The 24,788-nt window shown below is 34.1% G+C and overlaps 1 protein-coding gene across 1 annotated transcript in view; it reads left to right on the top strand.

Moving 5' to 3' along the window:
• Positions 1-66: 66 nt before the first annotated feature.
• The window catches only part of LOC120328591 (uncharacterized), a 30,706-nt gene continuing 5,984 nt past the window's right edge, over positions 67-24,788 (top strand). Inside the window, exons 1-48 of the mRNA XM_078114339.1 lie at positions 67-205; positions 652-685; positions 1,195-1,232; positions 2,415-2,483; positions 3,555-3,755; positions 4,107-4,202; positions 4,581-4,753; positions 5,873-6,024; positions 6,377-6,585; positions 6,841-6,968; positions 7,333-7,549; positions 7,976-8,095; positions 8,220-8,331; positions 8,721-8,843; positions 9,005-9,137; positions 9,377-9,446; positions 9,518-9,640; positions 9,993-10,169; positions 10,502-10,726; positions 11,018-11,167; positions 11,321-11,411; positions 11,619-11,803; positions 11,967-12,093; positions 12,659-12,797; positions 13,038-13,142; positions 13,400-13,588; positions 14,592-14,834; positions 15,166-15,322; positions 15,667-15,826; positions 15,944-16,056; positions 16,462-16,538; positions 16,899-17,103; positions 17,338-17,466; positions 17,544-17,698; positions 17,933-18,082; positions 18,295-18,466; positions 18,843-18,974; positions 19,168-19,208; positions 19,616-19,802; positions 20,393-20,500; positions 20,780-20,817; positions 21,211-21,394; positions 21,649-21,686; positions 21,813-21,999; positions 22,985-23,077; positions 23,635-23,729; positions 23,826-23,978; positions 24,502-24,697. Of these exons, the coding sequence (XP_077970465.1) occupies positions 163-205; positions 652-685; positions 1,195-1,232; positions 2,415-2,483; positions 3,555-3,755; positions 4,107-4,202; positions 4,581-4,753; positions 5,873-6,024; positions 6,377-6,585; positions 6,841-6,968; positions 7,333-7,549; positions 7,976-8,095; positions 8,220-8,331; positions 8,721-8,843; positions 9,005-9,137; positions 9,377-9,446; positions 9,518-9,640; positions 9,993-10,169; positions 10,502-10,726; positions 11,018-11,167; positions 11,321-11,411; positions 11,619-11,803; positions 11,967-12,093; positions 12,659-12,797; positions 13,038-13,142; positions 13,400-13,588; positions 14,592-14,834; positions 15,166-15,322; positions 15,667-15,826; positions 15,944-16,056; positions 16,462-16,538; positions 16,899-17,103; positions 17,338-17,466; positions 17,544-17,698; positions 17,933-18,082; positions 18,295-18,466; positions 18,843-18,974; positions 19,168-19,208; positions 19,616-19,802; positions 20,393-20,500; positions 20,780-20,817; positions 21,211-21,394; positions 21,649-21,686; positions 21,813-21,999; positions 22,985-23,077; positions 23,635-23,729; positions 23,826-23,978; positions 24,502-24,697 (6,442 nt within the window). The 5' untranslated portion in view covers positions 67-162. The remainder of the gene's footprint in view (positions 206-651; positions 686-1,194; positions 1,233-2,414; positions 2,484-3,554; positions 3,756-4,106; positions 4,203-4,580; positions 4,754-5,872; positions 6,025-6,376; positions 6,586-6,840; positions 6,969-7,332; positions 7,550-7,975; positions 8,096-8,219; positions 8,332-8,720; positions 8,844-9,004; positions 9,138-9,376; positions 9,447-9,517; positions 9,641-9,992; positions 10,170-10,501; positions 10,727-11,017; positions 11,168-11,320; positions 11,412-11,618; positions 11,804-11,966; positions 12,094-12,658; positions 12,798-13,037; positions 13,143-13,399; positions 13,589-14,591; positions 14,835-15,165; positions 15,323-15,666; positions 15,827-15,943; positions 16,057-16,461; positions 16,539-16,898; positions 17,104-17,337; positions 17,467-17,543; positions 17,699-17,932; positions 18,083-18,294; positions 18,467-18,842; positions 18,975-19,167; positions 19,209-19,615; positions 19,803-20,392; positions 20,501-20,779; positions 20,818-21,210; positions 21,395-21,648; positions 21,687-21,812; positions 22,000-22,984; positions 23,078-23,634; positions 23,730-23,825; positions 23,979-24,501; positions 24,698-24,788) is intronic.

Genomic DNA, 24,788 nt, shown 5'->3' with positions numbered 1-24,788 from the left:
AACTAATCCAGATACAAATATCGGTGTACACTAAGTAGCATTACTTATTCGTCTTGGTATTGGACATTTTAACTATACAAAAGACAGGAGAAATAATATAGACATAAAAAGAGTAGTACATACTCTATAGATTTGCTGTCAGGCAATCGTGGGAACGTTGGCATGTTTTATGCTAACACTTTGTTGTGTCTGATTTTGATCACCGGTGGGTATATTTTATTGAATTCATGTTTAACGTTATTTTCAGAAGCAAAACTCTGAATAGGAATTCGTTTATTCGGGGTGACTGGGTCGATAAACCCATTTGATTATGATATTTAGTATGCGGTTGTTTCGGCAACATCTCTCAAGTCGAGAATTGCACTAATAAAATGCATAACATATTGTGTCTTCTTATGTCTTATTTAAAAAAAAAAAAAAAAAAACAAGAATCCTTGTCTAAAAAGACTATGTAGTCTGTAGTCTGCAGAGTCTATATGAAAACAGCTAGAGATCGAATGGAACCACGAAGCAAATGATTTTGCTTTGTATCACAATTTAATTCTCGATCGTGTTAGATACGTGAGGTTTACATGTCTTAACGAATACGTGGATTCATGCTAGGGCGAATTCCTGCAATTGAAATTAAACTCTTTATACTTTGTGCTACAGGAACGGAAGCGTCACTGCAAGATGAAGAATCAAGGTAATACGATTTTGAATAAAATTTTGCTTACTGCGCTAAACCATTAAAGGGAAGATTCTAGACTTAGAGAAATGAAATTACAAATCCAAGAATTGTAAAACTGATTGTGCTTTTTTATTAATTGTGACAAAAATTTAACTTTTCTTTCACTTCGGCATTGACATTCCTTCTCTATTCCAAAACATAACCTAAAGTAGACCATCGGTTTCCAACCGGGGGCCTGTGGACTCCGCCGGGGGCCACAGAGCAGTTGGAGGGACAACAATACCAGGGGCAAAATTGGTTTTTATGCAATTCCGTTTGCATACTTTTTCATTTGAAAGAAAATTTCCCGTTCTTCCTATCTTCCCCATACCTATTAAGGTTATTTTACAGAGTGTTTTCAATTTTTTTGAGCATGAATTGTTTGATAATAATGTGATTTTGAATCGAAGGCTTTTTTTAAGAAGGCTTACATACAATTTTATTGTCCCGCTTAAGGTGTTTATTAACAACTTATTCTTTCACAGACTCAACAAACATGCGTATAACTCTGTTTCGGAAAGAGGTGAGAATGTCATACACAAAATTAAACGATAACATTTATATACTATCTGCAATATTCAAAATTATGTGTTTCTAACTAGTTAATACTTAGTTATTCAATCAAGATTAGGTTGCAGAAATTTTTATAGTTCAAATATTTCAATCAGTAGAGGTTGCGCGAGACTAACTCCCAATCCTTTCTCTATGCCTTTGCGCTAGTGGATCCGTATGCATGTAATGCAAGGATGCTGTAGCAGGAATAAAATACCATAATATGCAATTCAAGAGTCCTGCTGCACACTAACACAAATATATTTCTGTAACGTTTCGTCTGACCAAAATCAGACTTCCTCAGACAAGCAGTTTACAACAATGACAAGAAAAGAGCAATCATGCAGTTTAAATATGGCGATAAATAAATTTGTTTGAAATTAATTGTGAGCAAACAATGAAAAAACAGTTATTGATATTCAGAAACAGATTGCGAAATAAAAAAATGCAATCGGTTCTCAGCATGGAATAATTGTTCAGCGGCGTGCTTGATTTCACAATAAGTTTCACTAGAACATTTATCAATGTGTTCTAGGCTCAGATCTTGATAGCCAGGGTCCTTATAATGTGATTCTTTTTAAGAATTCAACGCCTTTAAAAGAATCACATTATAAGGACCCTGGCTATCAAGATCTGAGCCTAGAACACATTGATAAATGTTCTAGTGAAACTTATTGTGAAATCAAGCACGCCGCTGAACAATTATTCCATGCTGAGAACCGATTGCATTTTTTTATTTCGCAATCTGTTTCTGAATATCAATAATTGTTTTTTCATTGTTTGCTCACAATTAATTTCAAACAAATTTATTTATCGCCATATTTAAACTGCATGATTGCTCTTTTCTTGTCATTGTTGTAAACTGCTTGTCTGAGGAAGTCTGATTTTGGTCAGACGAAACGTTACAGAAATATATTTGTGTTAGTGTGCAGCAGGACTCTTGAATTGCATATTCAAATATTTCAGTTTAAAATTGATATTGGAGGTTTTAGTTGTGAAATACAAAAAAATTCTTGCGACATGTACTTTAAAATTTCATTATTATGCCAAAAGTTTTATCAGAAAAATCCAACGTTATGTGTTACATAATCTATACGGTATAATTTTCTCATGGTATATTATTGAATAACAATTTGTTGCTTTCTATTTTTAGTTCGTCGCCAAGCTCAGGAGAATGCGGGGGCTGATGATGTTTTTATCGACACGACAGACTCACCACCTGGTAAAATATTTCATTGTAACATCAGTAACGGCAGTGAAACTTATATTTACAAATCCAAAATCAATCGAATAAGAAAAATAGAATACGTAGCTTCCGTACAGATAAAGAAAATTGAACTGGTATCAATTCATTTATGATTCAACAGAACTAATTTTGGAGTATAAGCAATTCAAAGATGGATGAAACCCACAACCCTCTTTTTTATCTCAATTTGAAGTGGAATCATGAAAATAACCTTCGCAATAAACAGATTCTTTATGGAGCGTTTTACACCAGGCTCCAGAAAAGCAGCCACCTTGTTACGCGTCTATACTTCGTTTAAAAAAGCCAAATCTTAGCCATTATATTACATTCTGAGTGGTTATGAGGCTCATACAAGGGATTTTTCCTGTCTATCGCAAACACAGTCAGGTCCAAAGGGCTAACCCGCAAATGGGTTATCCATGAGATTGAATATCGGATTGGAGTGAGTAACTCGTCCGTAATTCAGAAGCAGAAGCAATGTAGTGAAATACACAACGCCTATAAATGATATATGTATAACTAGGGTTACCATATTTTTGTGACTTCAAATCGGGACGCCTCGAAAGACAACGACCCATTAGCTGTGATTTTGTAACTTCACATTTTCCGATTTTACTACATAGGCCTACATTCCTACATTTAAAGCTGTCTCGGCTGTCTTTATTGACCATATTGTTATCGAAATTTCACGCGCATATTCTTTGTCCAAATATTCTGTTCAGTTCGAAAAATAGGAAGGAATTGACATTAACGATACCGGTACAAATAATTCGAATTTAGACTAATTAGTATTGGTTTTACATGCGATACGTCTGCCATCAATGGGAATCAGCGGGAAACGAACGCGTTCACCTTCAGTAAGTAGGCTAGCGCTGCGCTACACAGAAACAACAGTAACGAGAACATGTTTGTGTATTATGCTGGAAAAGCGGGACTTTTGGCTGACTTATCGGGACGGCGGGACAAAACGCTGAAAAGCGGGACTGTCCTGCCTAAAGCTGGACGTATGGTAAGCCTATGTATAACCAATGAGTATAATTTTTACAGTTAGTCAATGTTTCGACGCTTCGGGAGACGCCAAAGACTACTACACCTTCCCAAAAGGAAACGAATGCGTAAACTTTTATATGTGTGTTCATGGAAGCATCTATGTTGCTCAATGCCCTGCTGGACTTGCGTATGATGGCGCGAACAAGATTTGTGAGGATCCTCTGCTTGTTTTCGGTTGTGAATACGTCAAAGAACTCCGTGAGTGTAAAAAATTAATTTTTATTTCCCAGTGAGAGATTTAGTTATCCTCGAACATCACCACACAAACTTTAATTTAAACTATTTTACTAACAGCTTTTTAGTGGGAAATACAGTGATAGACTCATATATATAGTAAGTAGATGACCGTACATAATTATGGCATCTTCTTTATAGCTCAACATGATAAAATGTAATTGATTGATTTTCAATTTTGCCAAAAACTGTATACTGTATTTCCAAGGAATTTTATTCGTACATCGGGGTATTGCCAAATGCCAAGATCTCCTGCAAACGTCAAAGAATATTTCACATTTCTAGTGTACATGTTCTTAAATTCTTTACTCACAGAAGCGTGTGATGAAAATTGTTTGAACGGAGGACATTGCATTGGAAATAATCAGTGTTCATGTCCACCGATGTTTTATGGATACCGCTGTTTATACGGTATGTACAGCATTTACAACAATATTAGATTTTAGTTTTATTTTTTTAAATACAATATGAATACTAAAATTTTTGGTAATAATAAAAAAATGAAACCGAAAACCTTTGTAAATTAATTTTGCAAAGACCTATGGCTATGTGCAGACTATTCTCCAGTGATTTTGTATTGCTATACTCAAACACGATTGGTGTTTCGACGATTCCTCACTCTATTTTATATAACCGAAAATCTGTTTTATGTCAACATTATATGTATCCGTGCTAGCACGATAATCTAAAAAAAACTCTTGCAGGTTTGAGAGTAAAAATCTAGTATTAACCGGATGTCTTTAAATAGGTAAATTGCCCAAAAATATTATAACATTACCTTCGTTTTAGTGGGTTTCTACCAGACACCTGGACTACAGGGAAGCTTTAATACAAGTTGGACTACGAACATGTGCGCAATGTATGGAACCGGTCATGTGATAACATTTGATGGGATGGAATACGATTTTCCAGGAACTTGTCAATATGAGATGGCTTCATCTACTGACACGCAAGACTTTAAAGTAATTAACAAAATTTATTCCTATTCACATTTGCTGCCATTTTCAGGGTTGACCTGGATTTTAAAGTGTTTAACCCCTTCGCTCTAAACCAGTGGTTCTTAATTATATATTTGCAAGCCTGCCGAACCCCTTCGCTTTTCTGAAAGCTCCCGTCGAACGCTATCGTATTAAACAATTGAAACTTGGAGCGCAATGGGATGGTAATTTTGTGTAAGATTATAGAAAATGATTATTGAAGTGTAACCTTGGATACAAGTACTCCGTGTGTAAACAGCCGTTGGTATGTCACAAACTGTGGTATACGCGCCAAAAGGAGCAGACGTTTTTTGTTTTGTTTAAATTGTACGGGTGAAAAGGCGAAAAACTCGTTTCTAAAACTTCAAACTGCATTCAAATGCGGATGAAACGTTTGTCCATTGTATTACAGAAATAGAGATAACATACGACTCAGCGTCATATTAAAGTTGTCCAGAATGGATGATGATAATTTTAAGCAACGCTCTGCAAATGAAATATTCTTTTCGACGAATTTATCACTTGATGAAATTCAGACACGCCCTGATTTTACATTAATATATTCACACTTTCTTCCCATTTTCGTTAGTAGATTATGAATAAGGTTCGCGCAAATATTCAGTTTAAAACCCCAAGGTTTGCCATAGTAACCTTAGATATTTCGTGTACATAAGCAGAAATCAGCTCAAATCGCTAAGTACATCTAAATTCTAAACGAACCACATCTGTGACGATAAGTGTTTTTGGGGAAGTGCACTGTAGTCTAAGGCGAACCCCAGGGGTTCGACCCAACCCAGGTTAAGAAACACTGCTCTAGGTCTAAACGAAACTTTGCAAAAGGGACCAATTGGACTTACGTTGCTCCTGGGTTCCGAAGCTGGACTGAAGATCATTATTTTTTGTCGATTAGATCGTTTTTCCGAAAGACCGCGATTATGGATCGAAATTCGAGTTCCCCAATTAGGGTATCTTATTCGCAATTCAAAAAAAATGGAGATTTAATTTTTAATAGACCATAAACGACATTTGCCCAACTCAATTTCACGATACTAATGTACAGTGTTATATCAAAACATAGTAATTTAATCAATCTCTCTTTGGCAGATTCTTGTCAGGCGAAATCCGAAATGCGTAGTCGATGGAAAGTATGTTTACGATAAAGCAGAGCCATGTATCAGCGAAATAAATATTTTGATTGCAGACGCAACTGTGCGAATTAACATAAAGGGGACGTCAGTTTCACTGAACGAACAGAGGTAGGCGTTGCAGAAATGACGTAGAGTGGTCTGGTATTCAGTAATTACATATTAAAAACTAGTCGGTGTTTCAGGACATTGTGGAAAAGGCAAAATGTGGTCCGTTTATCTTCATAATTACTGACATATTTAGAACTTCACTTTAACTCATTTGTCTTACACAGCCATATTATTTCATCGTCGAAAGTTCTAAGGGATGAAAAATGAAAGTCAATATATCCCCGATTCGATGGACCGTTATCTGTTTTAATTAATTTCTGTCGACAGCTTCAAAACGCGCAGACGACCATAATATCCTTATACGCACAATCATTTGTGATTTTGTTACCATTACCATTATTTGTTTCTACAGTCTTACGCTTCCATACGATGGTTTTGGCCTTTTGGTTGGTTGGATGCATCCGTATATTGTTGTTCGAGTCGGTGAAATGGTTTTGAGATGGGATGATGAATCCAGCGCCGTTTATGTGATTCTGCTGAGCGATCGATACATCAACAAAACGAGAGGCTTGTGTGGAAAATATGATTTTGTAAAATCCAACGATTTGATTGCGAAATCAGGTAGGTTAAATTGCTGATTCTGTATTCATATCATGTAAGGGTATTCAACTGTAAACATATAAAGACATGTACAGTTCTTGTTTGTGCAGTTTAATTATCACCATGGCTGGTTCCGCAAGTTTGTCTTCACATCTGTAATTGAGCCAATGATGTAACAATAATCAAGCGTCTATTCGTTTACTTTTGTCGCATCAATTTAACCCTTACGTTATCGCGTTAGTGACGAAACAAGTGAAATTATCGAAATTACTGCAGGTCAGCAAGTCGTCGGCGATCAAAATTCCCATTTGATGGCTAAATCATGGAAAAATTTAGACATCGGAGAAACTTGCATCGACACAGAAATCCTGGAAGAAGATCTTTCCGAATGTATGAATTCTGAGGTCAGGCTGAGTAAGATTTTGTAAGCTCGTGAGATCTATGTAAACCTAATGTGCAGGGAATGAAGTTTACAATACATTTGTCAATGTTGGTCGCCGACGTGGAATTATTTTTTATAAGATATTCAAACGAATGTTCATGGGATACAATCGTAGATACATTAGATTTGGTAAAATCTATTTCACAGCAGAAACTACGACAATGTTATTTCAGCTTGTCAAAATTGCATAGTTTGCCTCGAAATTGCGAGTTTAACTGAAAATGGGTTTGTTTTAAAGTTGAACAGCCCAATCGTTGTTGTTCAGGTATTATGTCAAGAATGCAAGTGTTTTAAAATTATTTCTCATTTGGTACGTTCACTTTCAGCCTGTAAAACTCATTTGCAACATATTTTGGTCTTTCTTTATCGATTGCCATCTACACCTCGATCCAGCTATGTTTGAGACGATGTGTCGAAAAGATTTGTGCAGATGTGATTACAACACACAAGCAGATTGCCAATGTAACATCTTGTCGCAATACTCTAGGTTCTGTGCCATTGCAGGCGGAAAACCACCTGAATGGAGATCAAGAAATCAATGCGGTAAATTCGTTTGCTGATCACAAATATCGTTGTTAGTTATGTTGGGTGTTTGTATTTATTTCTTAGTTTTTCGTATAATTTGTATTTCTTGTAAAAGCGATTTGGTTCTACCTAATGTTGCTTTGGGTTGGCATAAGCCTGTTCACTTTACTTTTATGATATCTACAATTTCAGTATAACACTATCTTATTAATCTTTATTGGCCGCGTTCGTTGTAACATGGCTCTTCTTGCTGGCCAAACAGGCACTAAATCAAATTCGGTGCTGTTAAAAAGAGCAATCAAATTAATTTAATGTATCAAAATTATAAAAACTTGCGAAACCGCAATTATTGTTAGCTCGGTTTTTACATGGGAGAGTTGAACTATTTATAGAAATGAATATTTTTGTCTGAATCATCTCTTGAAATTTCAATTCAACTCACAGAAAGAACTTGTGATTCTGACCATCAATGGACAGAGTGTGGCGAAGAATCTCCACCTACATGTTCGATTCCGCAAAATGTTTTTTCTCAGGATTGTGTGGACAGATGTCAATGTCTGACAGGTGAGAGGTTTCAAATATAAGTAGCGCACAAAGTTCATCTGATGCAGCAAAAAGCTATGGGACAATTGGTAAGCTAACCGGTATGTTTTGGACTTTCTGTTAACCTAGTTTTGTCGTGTTCTAGGAGAATTTGAGCACAAAGACAGATGCTTGCAACGGGAAGACTGTCCATGTCTTCACAAGCGCAAGGAATATTATGCAGGAGATGTTGCAGCAATTTATAACTGTAATAATTGGTAAGATAGACTACGAAGATTTTTTCAGCGTGTAAAGCAACTGTCGAAATCCACTTTTTTGTCATAATATTGAATTTAAAAACGCGCAATCAATATTAGCAGATGTATATACGTTTTTATAAGTGACTGTGCAGAGACTTTCCTGGAGAAATCTGCAATAATTGTTTTCAATGACAGACCCGTTGGAATCGGTTCAAATTATGTCGGTATCAAACGTGTTAAGATGTAACGAGGTGCCCACCTTGAAAAACATGTATATTTGTTATAGATTTTTGATTAATCTGACAAGGAAGTCCGAATTGTATCTTCAGTATTATATAGGTGCAATCATACATGTTAATCAATTTGCGATCTGCTATTTATAAATTTTAATTTTGATATCATTTCAGTACCTGCCGTGCTGGTTCCTGGGATTGCATTGCTTCTCTTTGTCCTGGAACAGCATTCATCCAAGGTTTCTCTCATTTCAAAACATTCGATGGAAGATTTTTCAACTTTGATGGGAAATGCAGGTAAGTTTTAACAGAGACGTTCGGTAAATTCAGTTTCAATATTTGACTAACTAGCCACGATCGCGAAATTTTGGTCTGATGTTGGCTGACTAACGACTAGTTAATGTTAAAGTGTAGAAAAATTGCGGGATCCCATTTCATACTGTCTTCACCAATTTTAGATACGTGTTCGCGAAGGACAATGTCGACAACACATTTTTGATAATTATTGAAAATGTTGAATGCGGTGGAGATCAAGCAATATCGTGCACCAAATCGTTCACTGTAACACTACATTCTTCTGGCATGAACCAGGTATATCATCGTTTGATTTGCGAAAATTCAGTTTGTTAAAGGTAAATCTTATAATAATAAATATTTAGTAAATCCATTGGTGATGAGATTGCCTAGTTTGAGTGGATCGTCTATCGCGTTAAGCTCTCCAATGAAAAACTTTCTAGCTTTCTGTTGCTCCATTCAATAACGCATCGAATAGATATAAAAATTTGACTGACTTACGCCTAATTTAGCATTAACCCACACCTGTCTTACAGGAAGTGATGTTTAGACACGGTGGAACAGTGAGTATCAACAGATTTGATGTTCAACTACCGTACATATCAGGTAAATCTCGTTTAGGCTGTTTTATTTAAACTCATGCTTTACTATCTAATTTAATATCGGATCGTTTCAAGGATCTTTGGCAATTTATCGAGAATCATCGATGTCTATCCTCATGAAAGACGTAGCGACTGGCTTGGAAGTTACTTGGGACGGAGATGGGAACACATTTTTCACCGTACCTCAGTCATATGCAGGTTTGATGGAAGATTTTTACAATGTTGCAACTCCTGTAGTGACCTGTGAAAAGTTCTTACATTTTCTTATGTTCTGTGCCGTTGTTATCCGATATTTTCCCCTTCCTTATCGGTTCGAACTTGGATATTATTCTTCTTTCCGGTAGAATAGAACTAAGCAAAGAAAATTATGTATACGTGGAAAAGTAAATTTACCTATTCAGTGACAATACATTTGTGTTTGCGAAAATCTAATTATGTAAAGATTTATAGATTTATAGAATTTTTATGTCTTTTTTCATACTGGCGTTATTGCAAAAGTTGGTCAAAAACACCCACAATTGCCTGTTTCAATAATTCTTTTATATTTTAGGAAAAATTCGAGGTTTAGCAGGAAATTACAATGGAAATGCCGCGGACGATTTTATTACGCCACAAAACATTTTGGAGGAAACAGCAAGCTCTTTTGGAAATTCGTGGAAATTGAGCGCTCAATGTGCTGATATTCCGATTGAAGATACACTTCCTTGTCAGATTAATAATCAAAAATGTATGAGCTTGGTATTCGTTTCGTTCTGAAAATTTTAAATAGTTTTTTCACGAATTTCATACTATTTTGTTAAACCCGTCTTTGAAGTTTATAAATATGACAATTTTATAAATGATGGGATTATATCAGAATATGATATTTGATTAATTTATTGATTGTGGATTATTCAAGTTGACAGGTTGAATAACACATTACGACAAGTTCTTTGTTGATTTAACAGATTTTTTGTCAGCAATCTAACGCTCTAAATTTCCAACTATGCCATGTCATATATTTCGCCTGACCTTCAATTATTAAATGGATCCCGAGTGCTAGAATTAAATATTTTCTAGTGACTTATGCTGAAGAAATGTGTGGACGACTTAAGGATCACGTGTCTTTCAAACCATGTCATGGCGACATTGACCCTACTCAATATTACGAAAATTGCCTATATGACGTATGCGAATGCGTCACTGAAACTGAAGGAGATTGTTTGTGTAAAGCCCTTGCTGTTTATGCGCAAGAATGTTCATTTCGTCAAATTCATCTCAACTGGAGAGAACCGGATTTCTGTGGTTTGTAAACAATATTTTTAAATGTTAAAATATGTTGCAATAACTAATAATTCACCAATTAGTCTGTTTTAGGCTGTTGTTATCTTGGCTGGCATTTCCATGAAATATAAAATGTGCAGTATTTTCCAAAAAAAACGCAACAAGACTTTTCAGCTTTTCAACTCTAACCCCATATTGGTATATAATCATGTTGTAATAATCACAGTTCTGAGCAAAATATTAACTGATTTTTAGTACAAAATATATTGTTATTCGAACATACAAATGTGAATTTTTTCATTAATATTTCAGCTGTTGAATGTACGGGAGGAGAAGAATATCAACTTTGCAGTAATGCTTGCAAGAAATCTTGCAGATCATTATCTATGTTGGATGCATATTGCACATCAAGTTGTGCTGAAGGATGCAATTGTCCTGATAATTATTATTTGCGACCTGACGGTATGTTTCATGTGTTATTGTGGTAGGCTCTAATGAACAGTCTTGTCCTTTAGATTTCCGGGGTCAATGCTACTCTTGGTTGGATTTTAAATTGTTTCATTTTCTCATCATATTTCCACAGAATATAGAAAGTAAAAAAATGATTTTTTACAGGGAATTGCGTGGAAAAGAATAAATGTCCGTGCTACAGTCTTGGATTATGGTTCGAACCGGGCCAAACCGTGAGACACGTTGGCATAATGTGGTAAGTTATAATTTCTAGTCATACTAAAAAGGGATTGATATACAAGTTGATACAATTTCTGTGTTTTCTGTTCATGATTAAAAAGTGACGAAATAAATATAAAATTTAACCAACCGATATTCAAAAGCTAGAACACCTTTAAATCATTCAAGTATTTCGAGATGGACAAGACTGTGTAACAAAATATTACTCACTGTGTCGTTACAGTCAATGTATCGAGGGAATTTTGAAATGTGAAGGCGAAGGTACAATACCAACAGTTTGCCCGACTGGCCAGGTTTATAGAAATTGTACCGAAACAAGCATCGTTGCCGGATGGATCACTGGAATCGAATGCGCAAAAACTTGTCAAAATAAAGAACTACCTTGCCCGAAAGTAACTTGCGAATCAGGTAAACCTTTAATTAAGTATGAATTTATATTTTCATAGATCAATTTTACCGGAAAAGTACTTTAAACTATTATTTAATGAATATCGGAGTTTTCAGATTGAAATACTACCCCTAATTAGGGCGATATAGCGTATATTTGTTGTCTACAGATTCCTATTTTAAGGTTGCATGTGCCCGGAAGGATTTGTTTTGAATGAAGGAAATTGCATTGAACCACAGGAATGCCCGTGCTACCACAATAATAAATATTTTGATAATGGAGCTACATTGGAAGTCGATTGTAACAAGTGGTGAAATATATTTTTGAATTATAATGTATTGCTGCCGCTCAGAACGACTTTTTATTTATTCAATCGCGCTGCAGCTGTAAAAGTCTCAAGGTGTTTGGAGCGCACTTAAACATTTTCGAACGACGAAAATGTAAGTGTGACTTTTTTATGTGTGCTTTCTGGTACTCCGGTAGTATGTGAACCAAGATGGCAGACACCGGAACGTAGTATGTGTACCAGGTTAGGGTTGGGCCATAATTTCAGGTACAAATACTACGTGAGTCACGTGGCTAGTACCCGAACTCGTAAGTCGTAATAAAACTAAAATAAGGAAAATTGGAATAAAATTATGGTCTAACCCTAACCTGGTATACGTATTACGTTCCGGTGTCCGCCAACTTCACATACTACGGGAGTACCTGCTTTCTTGTATTAGGTCTGTCGACACCGGTGTTCAGACATTTTTTTCAACCTTGACAAAGCAATGATCAGTCATATCAATAGTTAGTATTTCAAATTATTTTTAATCTACCTACTTTGATGGCCACTTTGTATGTGAGTACTACTAATGACAATATCTTTTTAGCGAGTGTAAATCGGGAAGATGGGATTGTACAAATAAGTTATGCGACGGGCAATGTCATGTTGTCGGTGAAAAAAATTTCTTGACATTCGACGGAAAACAGTTTGATTTTAGCGGAGCTTGCGAGTACACATTAACGACTGTAAGTGAATACAAATATATCTAAATATACTAATTAAACAAGAATTAGGTGATTACGATCCTACATTGGACACCCAAATTATGATGTTTGCAGCGCAATGTATGCAGAGAATAGTTTAGTAAAGTAGTAAATGCAGAAAAGTTTCTTGGGATACTATGGGTAATACAGCAATTAGGCAATCGTAAAAATAAATATTTATTTATGCGAATAACTTGAAGAAGAAATATAATATTTTTCAAGGATATATGTGGATCGAACGAAGGACTATTCCTGGTAGCGTATCACGCTAATCCTTGCGAAACATTGGGATACACATGTTCAAGAACAGTATTCATTACGTTGGGGGTAAGCACAATATACATTGATAAAATAGTACCGCGGTAAATATTTATATTTAATATTGATTACATAGCTTCCGGGTGTTAGGATCTATATTATTTCCAATGAATACGGTACAATAATAATCGGATTTCATCGGAAAGTCTGACCACGAATTATTATTATATATATCCTTAATTGTACAAGTTATGGAATACGCTATTCACTTTCGTAATATATTTAACATCCTTAATTCATCTATATTGAATTTCGGTATTCTACAGTCCACGTTTATCACATTGGAAGCAGGAAAAGAGGCTAAAGTGATAGAAATCGAAAATAACCGCCAATCTGGGATTCCGTTCCGAATTTCAAAGCATGGATTTTTCATTTTCGTTACAACTGGTATTGGTATCAGGGTTCTTTGGGATGAAGCAACCAGAATATACGTACAAATGGACTCTGTATATGAAGTAAGTGCGAGAAATTGGAAGATTTTAACGAGTGCATACATATCCTCAAACAGTGCATTTGGTTATCAAAATTTGATGAATTGACTTAAATTTCCTCAATACTTGTTTCATGGTTATTAAAAAGTGCAAATGTTGCTTTGTACAACGAAAACGCGACACGATTCATCGACCTAGACCAGGAAATATTGCTGGAGAGGGAGATTATAACTCTATTTGTATATTAATATTCCATCGTTAAAATGTAAATGATATTTGAATGGCTCATGATTTTACCGAGGTTCTTCGAAGAGATTGGGAGAAAGGCTCTCGGTCATCGATCATTTTGTCCACTGTCGATTACTACCAGTGCTGGATAGAAATCGAGACGAGACACCTTAATCAAAAACTCGAATTGTCTACGATGAATATCTCTGAATCGTACCCGTACTGCCATTCACGCTCAGCTCAGTGATTCGACTCTATTGAAGACACGAACTTGACTCGACACTCGGATTCGAAGTTTAGGGACTTCTACATAAAACTAGATGCTTCCTAAATCTTCAAAACTATTTTTAATATTGAATAATGTTCTTAAACTAGAATTCGGTTGGAAACCGAAGACTTATCGATCGAAGGCTATAGGGGATCCCCAAAACAGTGGTCTTACTCCACAGTGACACTGTGTGTCCCATCACTACTTAATTAATAAATCGCTAATTATACGACATAATCCATCCAAAATCAATAGGCTTCTGATCCGAGCTATGATGAATGCACACAAAATTTGGAGCAGATTGAACCTCGCTTTCGTGAGATATCGCGTGCATCTAACAGACAAACAAACAAAAAAACAAATACATATCAACATACTTACCGATCTTAAGATCAATAAGTAATTAAGGTTGTCTAGGATCGGCATAGTCGGAATTGATCAAATCACATTATTCTTTCCACAATTTATAGTTTTAATCTTTGATACAACTACGACAAAACTCATATTATATTAACATTTATTTTTCATTAGGGAAAAGTTTGTGGCCTGTGTGGAAATTACGATCAAGACAGCAACAATGATTTCGAGACTCCAACAAATGACATTGTTGCAAGTTCAGTGGAATTCGGCAACAGTTGGAGATTGAAGACATCTTGTCCTCCGACCACGGCGTCTGTACTGGACATGTGTGATAAATATCCCTCTCGACGATCGTGGGCAGAAAGACAATGTTCAATAATACTTAGTGATATATTTGCGGATTGTCATTCGGAGGTCTGTCTATTTTTTGATATTACAAATGGTAATTTTCCGCAGTTATGTACTTCACGAAAAACAATACGATAAAAACAAAATAAGACCTCCTGTTTTTATTTAGAATTGCGACAATATTATCAGCTGCACTCACAGAATGTATTAAATTAGATTGTATTGCTCTGCTGTCGCGCTAATTAGTAAAGCATAAAAATATATTTTGCGATTCAAATAATTGAAGATCATTCATGAACCATGTTTACCATACCGCTACTTTTTTACGTCCTATTGGATACCGATTTGATTTGATTGGCAGTAATTAATGTTGATTCGTTTTTTTTTTGTTAATTAGGTTGATCGCGGCCCTTATTATGCAGATTGTTTGAGTGATACATGCGGATGTGAAGCAGGAGGTGACTGTGAATGCTTCTGTACAGCAGTTGCCTCTTATGCTCACGCTTGTGGAATGAAAGGACACCACATCGAATGGAGATCACCAAGCACATGCCGTTAGTACTTCCATTACAATTGAATCAATCAAAATATAATTTTGTATAATCTTCCACTTTGATTTTGTTCAAATGTGGAACTGTTGATTATAATATGTACAGATGAATTTATGAAAGCATTTTCACTTTGCTTAAGCAAAGATTACACATAGTCACATTTACAGCGACAAAATTTAGGCCAATATTGAGGTAAGATTTAACCTTTGTTTCCTATTGCATTATACTTGGTCGGACATTAGGCAAGTACTAATGAAATGTCCACAAACATTAAACATAATACTAATTTTTGTTTTGGGTATCATGTTGATATGTGGTGATATCTCACAAATATTGCATTTTTACAGCTACAATGTGTGAACAATATAACAAGAATGATACTTGTGAATGGAGATTTGAAACTTGTGGAACTGCATGTCCTGATACATGTTGTCATATCAATGAACCATGTGGTTTACCTTGTGTTGAAGGTTGCTTTCCAAATTGTCCTTTCAATCATGTATTTGAGTAAGTCGATGTCAAGAATATATATATTTTTAAAACTATATCTGTTTTCATTTTAAAAACGACACTTCAGGCCAATTTCAAAGTAATATCTATTAACATATTTATATTCATTGACAGTGAGATCAAGCAATCATGTATATCTGTTTCTGAATGTCCTACATGCCCTGTACCAACAACTGCTGTTACAACAACAGCAACAACAATCTTTACATCAAAGGCAACTACGACAAGTAATTTTTTTTACTCATCAATAAATTCATTAAAATCAATTGCAATATGTGAAAATTGGGTTTCACTGAAAAAATTTGTGTGTGTGGTTTCAGTAACTCTTGACCTTTCAGTTGTCGTAAATAAGTTTGATCAGAGATGTGTCTTTCTTTTCACTTCTTACTGAGTTAGTGTGACCTTGCTTTTAGCATACTTTCTTTAGAAAATAGAGGTGACTTACAGGTTGGCTATGAGCAAGGCACTGTACAATCAAAGATATATAAAAAGGGCTACTATCAATTTGGAAGGAGTGGCTTACCCCCTTTATAAATAACCTAGTTTTTCAAAATTCTTGAAATCATTAATGTAATGTTGTTATTTGAATATGAATTAATTAGAATAATTCATCTATTAAATTGCTAATTCAGAGGTCGCAACAACAACTGCTACTACAGTCACCACCCCGTGCCTGCCTTGCCTTGATAGAGACGGAAATGTTAAAAATGTATGTAAATATAGTTTTTTTTAGGATTATTAACATTTCAAGATATGTTATAACCTGGATAAGGTGATAGTCATGAGGTTTGAACCCCAGATCTTTAACATTTGACACCAAAATCTTTGTGAACACTGAAATACTATGAGTTATTGAATAGTCAGGAATCAGGAATTGAATAATTCAAATCAATGATTTGAAGCAGTGTTATAAAATTTGTTCTCTATTCAAGTTGCAGAATTTGGCGCCAACTTCATGTGCTCAATAACATAGAATTTTGATACATCAATATAAGTTTTAAACAATTACCGGTAATATCTAAAAGTAAGATGGATGTTGAAAAATTTATTTTAAACTTTTCTTTTACAGCTTGGTGATGTGTGGGATGTTGATGAATGCCTCAGTGAAAGTTGTACTCATTATGAAGAAGAATGTCCAAAAGTGCGTGATGCTGTAAATAACAGGACATTATGTACAAGCGAACCAGAATGTCCCACCTACAAAAAGTCAGAGATTATTACTTATGAGTTGGGAGAAACAGATCCAGATGTATGCTGTGACGAATATGAATGTGGTGAGCTTTTTTGTCTTCATTCTTATAATAACTCCAAGTATGTAAGAAAATGAAAATTAAATCACCAAGAAAAGATTAAAAATTCAAAATATAATTACCGGACTTATTGCTCATCCGTCGTCTTACTCATCCTCTTGGTGCAAGAATATTAATTTGCAATGACTTAAAATTTATTATTACATGACTACAAGTTATATGCATTTCATTTCTTGACTAGTTTGACTATTTTTTTAGTGTGTGATGAAGTTGAAGTGGCTAAATGCCCCGAGAAGGAGGAAACCTTCAACTGTTCGAACCGAGAAGAGAGAGAATATGTAGGGTTTTATCCTGGAACCTCTGAATGCTGTCCGGATTATAAATGTGGTGAGAAACGATTTTTTGTAATGGTGTATTGTGCATTTATGAATGAATATTGTTGCAGCTATTCATTATATTTTTAGAATGCAAAGATTATTCTGTACTTTCACAAGTGTGTGAAGACTGGTACAAGGATTGTGAGCCTGATGAAACAAAAACTGTTGAAACAGTGAATTGTTGTCCTATTATTACTTGCACCTGTACAATATGCTTTTTGTCTAATGGATCATCTATTGAGGTTGAGTTCAGACTCGTAATATTTTACCAATGATCTTACTTGAATGATATATTTTTGGATGTGCATTATTGTAAACTTATAAATTTTTATTTAAGTTTTACTCAATTTTTATTTTATTTTTTTCATTTTTATTGCACTACATGTTTGTTACTTCTAGGTGCAGCATATCATATATGTCTGATCCTGATAACTGTATGTATAATTTGCACTTACATGTGTTCAATGGTTTTTCAGATTGGTACAAAGTGGTATGATGGCAGTTGTGAGGAATACGCATGCTTAAGTAAAACAGGAAATGTTTGTCCTGAAAATACTCTGGTTTTGAACAAAAGTGAACTATGTCAAACGCCAAATATTTGTACACAATATCAAGAGATTTATGAGGTATAAGATATACTTTGGCAATGAGTTATTATTGCTTACAGTGAAAACACATTCTTCCTAAAAATAATAACACTCATAAAATCTTTTTCTTGGGTTCTTCAGAAACATTACGCAAACCCCAATGACATTCAAGAAAAAAAAAATTTACAGTTTTCTTAAAACTGACATGCTGAATAAAAATGAAAATAATTTTTTTTTTCAAATTCAAACAGGTCACATATGACAATCCTGCAGATGATGAAGATCCATGTTGTCCAGAATTTGATTGCAAGTGTAAACCATTAGCTGAACGAAACTGCCCAGCAGATATTGTATGCACAGACTACCAAGATGGACAATTATCATATTATGATTCTTCTAAATGCTGTCCTCAAAATATATGCGGTAAATATGTGTTTTATAGTGACATGATCACTTTATCGCTGTTCATCAACAAATTTTTTACAACGATCAGATCAAACATCTTGTAGGCTATTGTTCAAATCGCAAGTTTGTAGAGACAATCTCATGCCTACAATTTTTAAAATCTAAACTTGTACGCTCATCAGAATCAACTAATAATCTTTGTTGATTAGTAAATCTATTAATAATAGTAATGTTGCTTTACCATAACCACAGTGTATAACATTTTGATCAAGTTTATATTTTTTATTTTTTAAGTTTACTCCTAGTTGTTGTATATAATAATTATGATATGTGAGTGCCTCTATGGTTATTTGACAATGAATACTTCCATTTTACAATTTTATTATTCCAATAGTGTGTAAGAACAATTCAACCTTGTCAACAATATGCCCTCAATGGTATGACTTCGAATGCCCTGAAGAAGAAAACTTGGTACCTCTTGGAATGAATCCAAACACTGCCCACTGTTGCCCCCAGTACAGATGTGGTAAGTATAAGTATTATATTGAAAAGAGAACCTGAGTTAATGACAACTCAATTTTGTTGATTCAAAATATGAGATATGATGAGATACTTTTTCCACAATTGTTAATTGTAAATTATAATATATTTTGAAGCATTTTTTGTTTTGTGATTATCTTTTGTCATGATGAAAATAATTTCCCTGTTTTGTATTATAGAAAAACCTCCGTGTGTGGATCCGAATGGGTTGCCTTTCACGGTATCTATTATTCTATTTCTATTTGTATTTGGCGTTTTCACACCTAATCTCTGAATAAGATTCTGGACACATAGCTACTGAGGCGCTTTGTTACTGATATAGGAATACTTAGGAAACCTGATAATTTGACACATCACAGTCAGTCTGTTTAAAACACAAAATTAGGGAAACTTCCAAAGTCCTCTTGCCATTACATGTAATTTTTGAAAGAGACCCTAAAGATCTCTGAAATTTATTTGTACCCCAGAGATTGCTATTGCACTATTGTAAGAGAATATGTCAAACACTTCATATAGATATCATCAGAATAAATGATGTGTATGATTAATAAGGTAACTATCTTTACTGTAACTTAATCCTTAGATTTCTAGTGTCCAATTTTAGTAAATTGACAAATTATTTTCCAGGATAGCATCCAATTTTCATACGAAGACAAATGCTGTACTTGGACATGTATTGTAGAAGATGGAGTTCAAACAAAATTAGAAAATTGTGAAGAAAATAGTTGCAATTACTTATGTGAACCAAATTACAAACCAGATATATCTGGCAATGCAAGCTTGGAAAATCCTTGTTGTTATGATTATAAATGTGGTATGTTGTTGAATTCCATCAAATATATAATGCAATTTTGATGAAAGTTTTACCGGCTTGTTCCATATGCTTTTGACATCTTGGCCATGTTGTACACCTAGACAGCTAGAATTTTTAGTTGCAGTGACTAGCTATAAATAAAATCTGAAATAAATATGGATGCTATTTTGCAATATTAGTGCTTTATTTAAATATTGAGAGCCACAGTACTTCATATGCAATTGAAATAAAATAGTGTGCAGAAACATTTTTGTATTTACTCAGTATTGACTTATATATAAAAATTTCATATCCTCGTCCATTTGTATTTATTTCAATTTGTTTGTCAAAAGTTTAATAAACATTTAGTATCATATTAAGTTATTGCCAGTTGTTGTTCGATTGATTTTATTGTCATATTTTGGGTACAGCAATAATTGAATTTATTTTACAGCCATTTAGTTATAATTTGTCTCTTATTCAACTCTTTTGAATATGTATAATGTCATTCAACCTGAATAATAATTTGAAATCTTTTCATTCTGGTTTGAGATTTAAAGTTAAAATTTCAGTAAAATTACCTGTAGTCATTAAAATCCATTTGTTTTTAGTATGCCTTGAAGACGTTTGCAGCGACCAAGTTTGCCAACCAAATGAGCAATTGAAAGTTATCACACTTGCTGATGGAATAAATCAATGTTGCAATACAACAGAGTGTGGTGGGTTTCTGATGATGTAAATTTCTGTCTCAGATTGACAAAAAATAGCTTTTGTCATCCAGATTAAAAACTGTTTTATCACAAAACAATTGAATATCAGTACTGTCAATACACTTTATTTTTTATATAACACGGTTTTTGAGATATATTTGTGGTTAATCAAAGAAACTGTTAACAATTGTATTTGCACACCTTCAAGCCAACTAAATTTAAACTCAAGTCATCTTCAGCAATTTCATAAATCTTTCATTATCGTTCAATGTTATATAATATTTTTAGAATGCATTGGTTGCTATCATGAAGGAGTATTTCGTGAGGTAAGTTGATATTTCGATAACTGAGATATTGTGCACGACAACGAATCGTCTGTCTACCAATCCAAGTCAGTAATTGGAGGACATCAATCGTTGAGCTAGCCAATAGTTCAAGATGCAAGGTTGTTGTAGGATCGAATTGATAAGAAAAAATGTCCCCAGTGTAAACATAAAATGCACTCAATGCTCTGTGAAAATTGTGTTGTTGTAACATTTTGAGTCTGTTCACATGATCATGTCTAGTAGCTTTGCCGGCTCCTGTCAAACTATCCAAACTTATAATAAAAGAATGAAACAGGAGCATGACTATGTTCAATAGAAATTGTGCAAAAATTGTTTGCTTATGAACTCGCTAATATTATCAATTTCCACCTTCCAAGTTGTTGTGTTGTTCAGGCATATTCATCATGGGTAAAAGATTGTATTACGTACAAGTGTGCTTATGTTGAGAACACTGATTGCTATGGGGTCGAAAGCTTCCCAGAAGATTGTGGAGAAGCACTGCAGTGCACTGCACCAGAATTTGAGAAGAGACTAAATGAAAAAACTGCTGGATTTTGCTGTCCATCTTATTATTGTGGTGAGCATGGCGCAAATTTTTTAATCAAATTAGAGAGTTGATTTTGAATTTTTGAATCAATAAAATAAGTATGGTAAGTTTTTTTGTGAATTTGCTCATTTGTCATTTCAAAGCAAAAATCTTACGTAGTGATAGTGTCCAAATGTTTCTGGTTATTTCTTGAACTACTCACTCAAAGTTACTCCTGAGTTTACTAAACACTAATTATATGTATCTACAGAAGAATTTTACGCCACTTTTCATATTTTTCTCAGAATGTGTTGCGGTTGAGTTCAATGGACAATGGTATAATGTGAGTATACCTAACTTTCGGTATATGTGAACTGAAGAAATAATTGTGTATATAACATATTGAGGATTAATTGTACATAGTAAATGTAAAAGTTATACACTGAAACAAAAATTCAATTATACGCAGATTGGAGATTCTTTTCCTGACCCTAATTATCCTCTTTGTGGCAACTTGATATCAGTTAAAAAGCAAGAAGATGAATGTCCGGAGATAATTAAAGAGCCAAAAACCTGTGACCAAACAACTTGTTCAAGTTGTGAAGACAAGGTCGAAGATGTGTATGATCCTTGCTGTGGTCAAATGTACAAATGCGGTAAATTGTTTTCATAAGTACTCCAACTAACAGTGTCTACTTCTTTCATTAATCTTGGTCCTGATTTGTAAAACTTGTATAAATCTTGATGGTTCTTCATGGTAATGTTAATTTTGGTACTCTCGTGGTGTGTGTACCAGGTTAGGGTTAGGCCATAATTTTATCCTGATTTTCCTAATTTTAGTTACATTACAAGTTCGGGGACTGTCTGTGTTAGCCAAGTGAATATACTGCCCATAGGTTTCAGTCCCTTCACACAACTTGATGTAAAGTACGCGAAATTAGTTACCTCCATATTGGTACACACACTTCTGGAGCGCCCTACTTTTTACATATAGACCACTCTACACAACAAGATAAATTAGGATTTATTTTTGTAATACTTTTGAATTATTGAATTAGTATATTTTAGTCTTTTCCATCTGAATTAAATTAGCCAACAGGTGTCGCTGACTCGAAGACTGTTACAGTCTTTCGCGACCCCATATCGATGGAAATGAATCTCTGACGTTATTTCTTATGTGTATATTTCAATGTTTTTTCTGATTCCGTTATACACTTTTTGTGTTATGTTTGCATTGATTCTTGCATGATAAAAAAATTATCTGAATCTGGATCTGGATTCACTGACAAATTATTATATATTACTATGCAAGAGAGAATTTATTTTTTTCGTCAAACCAGAAAGCATAATGATGATGCAAAAACAAATAATAATAAAACAACACATAATGCAGTTTTCGGTATATGACTGGGTGATAATGATACGACCATATACGGTCATACGGTCATCAGTTACTACCCAAAGAAATAATTGTGAATATAACATATTGAGGATTAATTGTGCATAGTAATTGTAAAACTTATACACTGAAACAAAAATTTAATTATACGCAAATTGGAGATTCTTTTCCTGACTCTAAATATTCTCTTTGTGGCAACTTGATATCAGTTAAAATCATATATTTTCTATGTTTATGTAAAGTTCCTAAGGATTGTCCCGGTGAAGACACATGTGGTCCAAATCTTGTCGAATCAAAAAGTTCAACGCTGTGTTGTACATCTGTGGAATGTTTGTGTATGTATATAATTTTATCTGTGAATAAACTTGTAATAGTGTCATACAATAGTCTATACAGGCACATTTTAAATTAATTTGCCAAGGACAAATATTGCTAGTATTGAATAATAATGATTATGTTAAATTTTCTGGAAATAAAATCAACAAACATGTGCAATTTTGCACAATTGCGGATGTAAGTCTGTCTCTAGTGTTAAGGAGATAATTTGGAACATATCCTAGAGAGAATATAACTCTTGTAAAAAGCGTCCTAAACTTCTTGAAACTTTTGGGTATAATTATACGCAAACAGAAGTTCAATCGCATACAAAATTAAATAAATTTATTCCATTTCCTTAGCAGTAATTAGGAAATTTATGAGGTCCGTTTTTTGGGTCATCTGGAATTTATGGCCGAGCCTTTCTAGACGTTTTGTCTTATGGTAATTACCATTTCAAGAAAATTCAATACAATAAAATTTTCAAGCATTTGTCCTCGAAATGATTCACTAAAAGAATTGTGCATAGTAATATTTGGTTAGGAAAAATTTGACATTTTTAATTATTGTTTCACAGGCTCTTGCACTGACATAGGAACTCCTTCAGTTAAGCCTTTCCACTGTAACAACACATTCGATATTGAAGCTAATTGTGACTACTTGATTACTAAGGTAACCACAGTCATATATTTTCTATCAGAGTAAAACATTAAAGTTAAATTTCACTTGTTCATCATATCCTTATGACATTTACGATTTAAATTTCAGTTTTCACATTTATCAAACTTCAACATTAGTGTCAGTGCAGTATCATGTTCTGAACTTTATCCTCATATGACATCGCCTCCTGTTTCCTGTGTTAAAGAAATGAAACTATACTACAATGGAGTTTTTTACAAAATAGATGCAGAGTACAACAAAGTAAGTAATTTAGGATTTTTTGTTAAACGCTTTAAAAGCTTAGCCAGGCTAAGCATAGACGTTTTACTGTTGATCAAGTAACCGTCTAGTAACTTTGCAGAAGTATGAAACTTTGATGTACTCTACTAGTTCAGTGCTGATCAATCAGGTATACTGTAAACTAAAGGGTATACTGCTTTGACTTGTTTCAATTTTGACTGTGTTATCAATTGCCAATATTGCATTATTTAAATAACTACTGAAATTTATGAGCGTCAACAGGCATGCTGGTATTACTGATTATTATTACCAGCTAGCCCTTTTTGTCTTTTTGACATAGTAGCTCACTGTAGCATTTGACTCAATAACAGCCTCGGTGCCCCTTTCTTATTGTCAGACATTCTACTTTTTTGTAGCTTGGAGTGTGATATGTACTGTTTTTATTTATTGCCATTTGTTTGCTTCAGAGATGTAAACGATAAAATATTTACCGTAACTTTTTATACAAATATTTTTCTAGAATTCTTCTTTCATTTGTACGTAGGTTTATGTTGATAGCTCACATATAATTTCAAATCACATTGGTGAAGTTGACATAACATTTGCAACAAACAATGCAAGTGTCTTAATGTTCATTGAAGAGCTTGGATTGCGTGTTTTATATTTCCCTGCTAACTTGGGAAAATTTGACATATATTTGAAACAATCTAATAGCACTATTTCAACTGAAGGAATTTGTGGTAAGATTTTGTGTTTGTTGATAATTAAATATTGGCAAAGCAATTGTAAATATTTAAACTTATTAAATTATAACACATATATTACAAAAGA

Source organism: Styela clava, chromosome 7 (assembly GCF_964204865.1).
Source record: "Styela clava chromosome 7, kaStyClav1.hap1.2, whole genome shotgun sequence".
In the NCBI taxonomy this organism is placed as follows: domain Eukaryota; kingdom Metazoa; phylum Chordata; class Ascidiacea; order Stolidobranchia; family Styelidae; genus Styela; species Styela clava.
The sequence above is the reverse complement of the archived record's forward strand: the minus strand, read 5'-3'. Positions and strand labels throughout refer to the sequence as shown.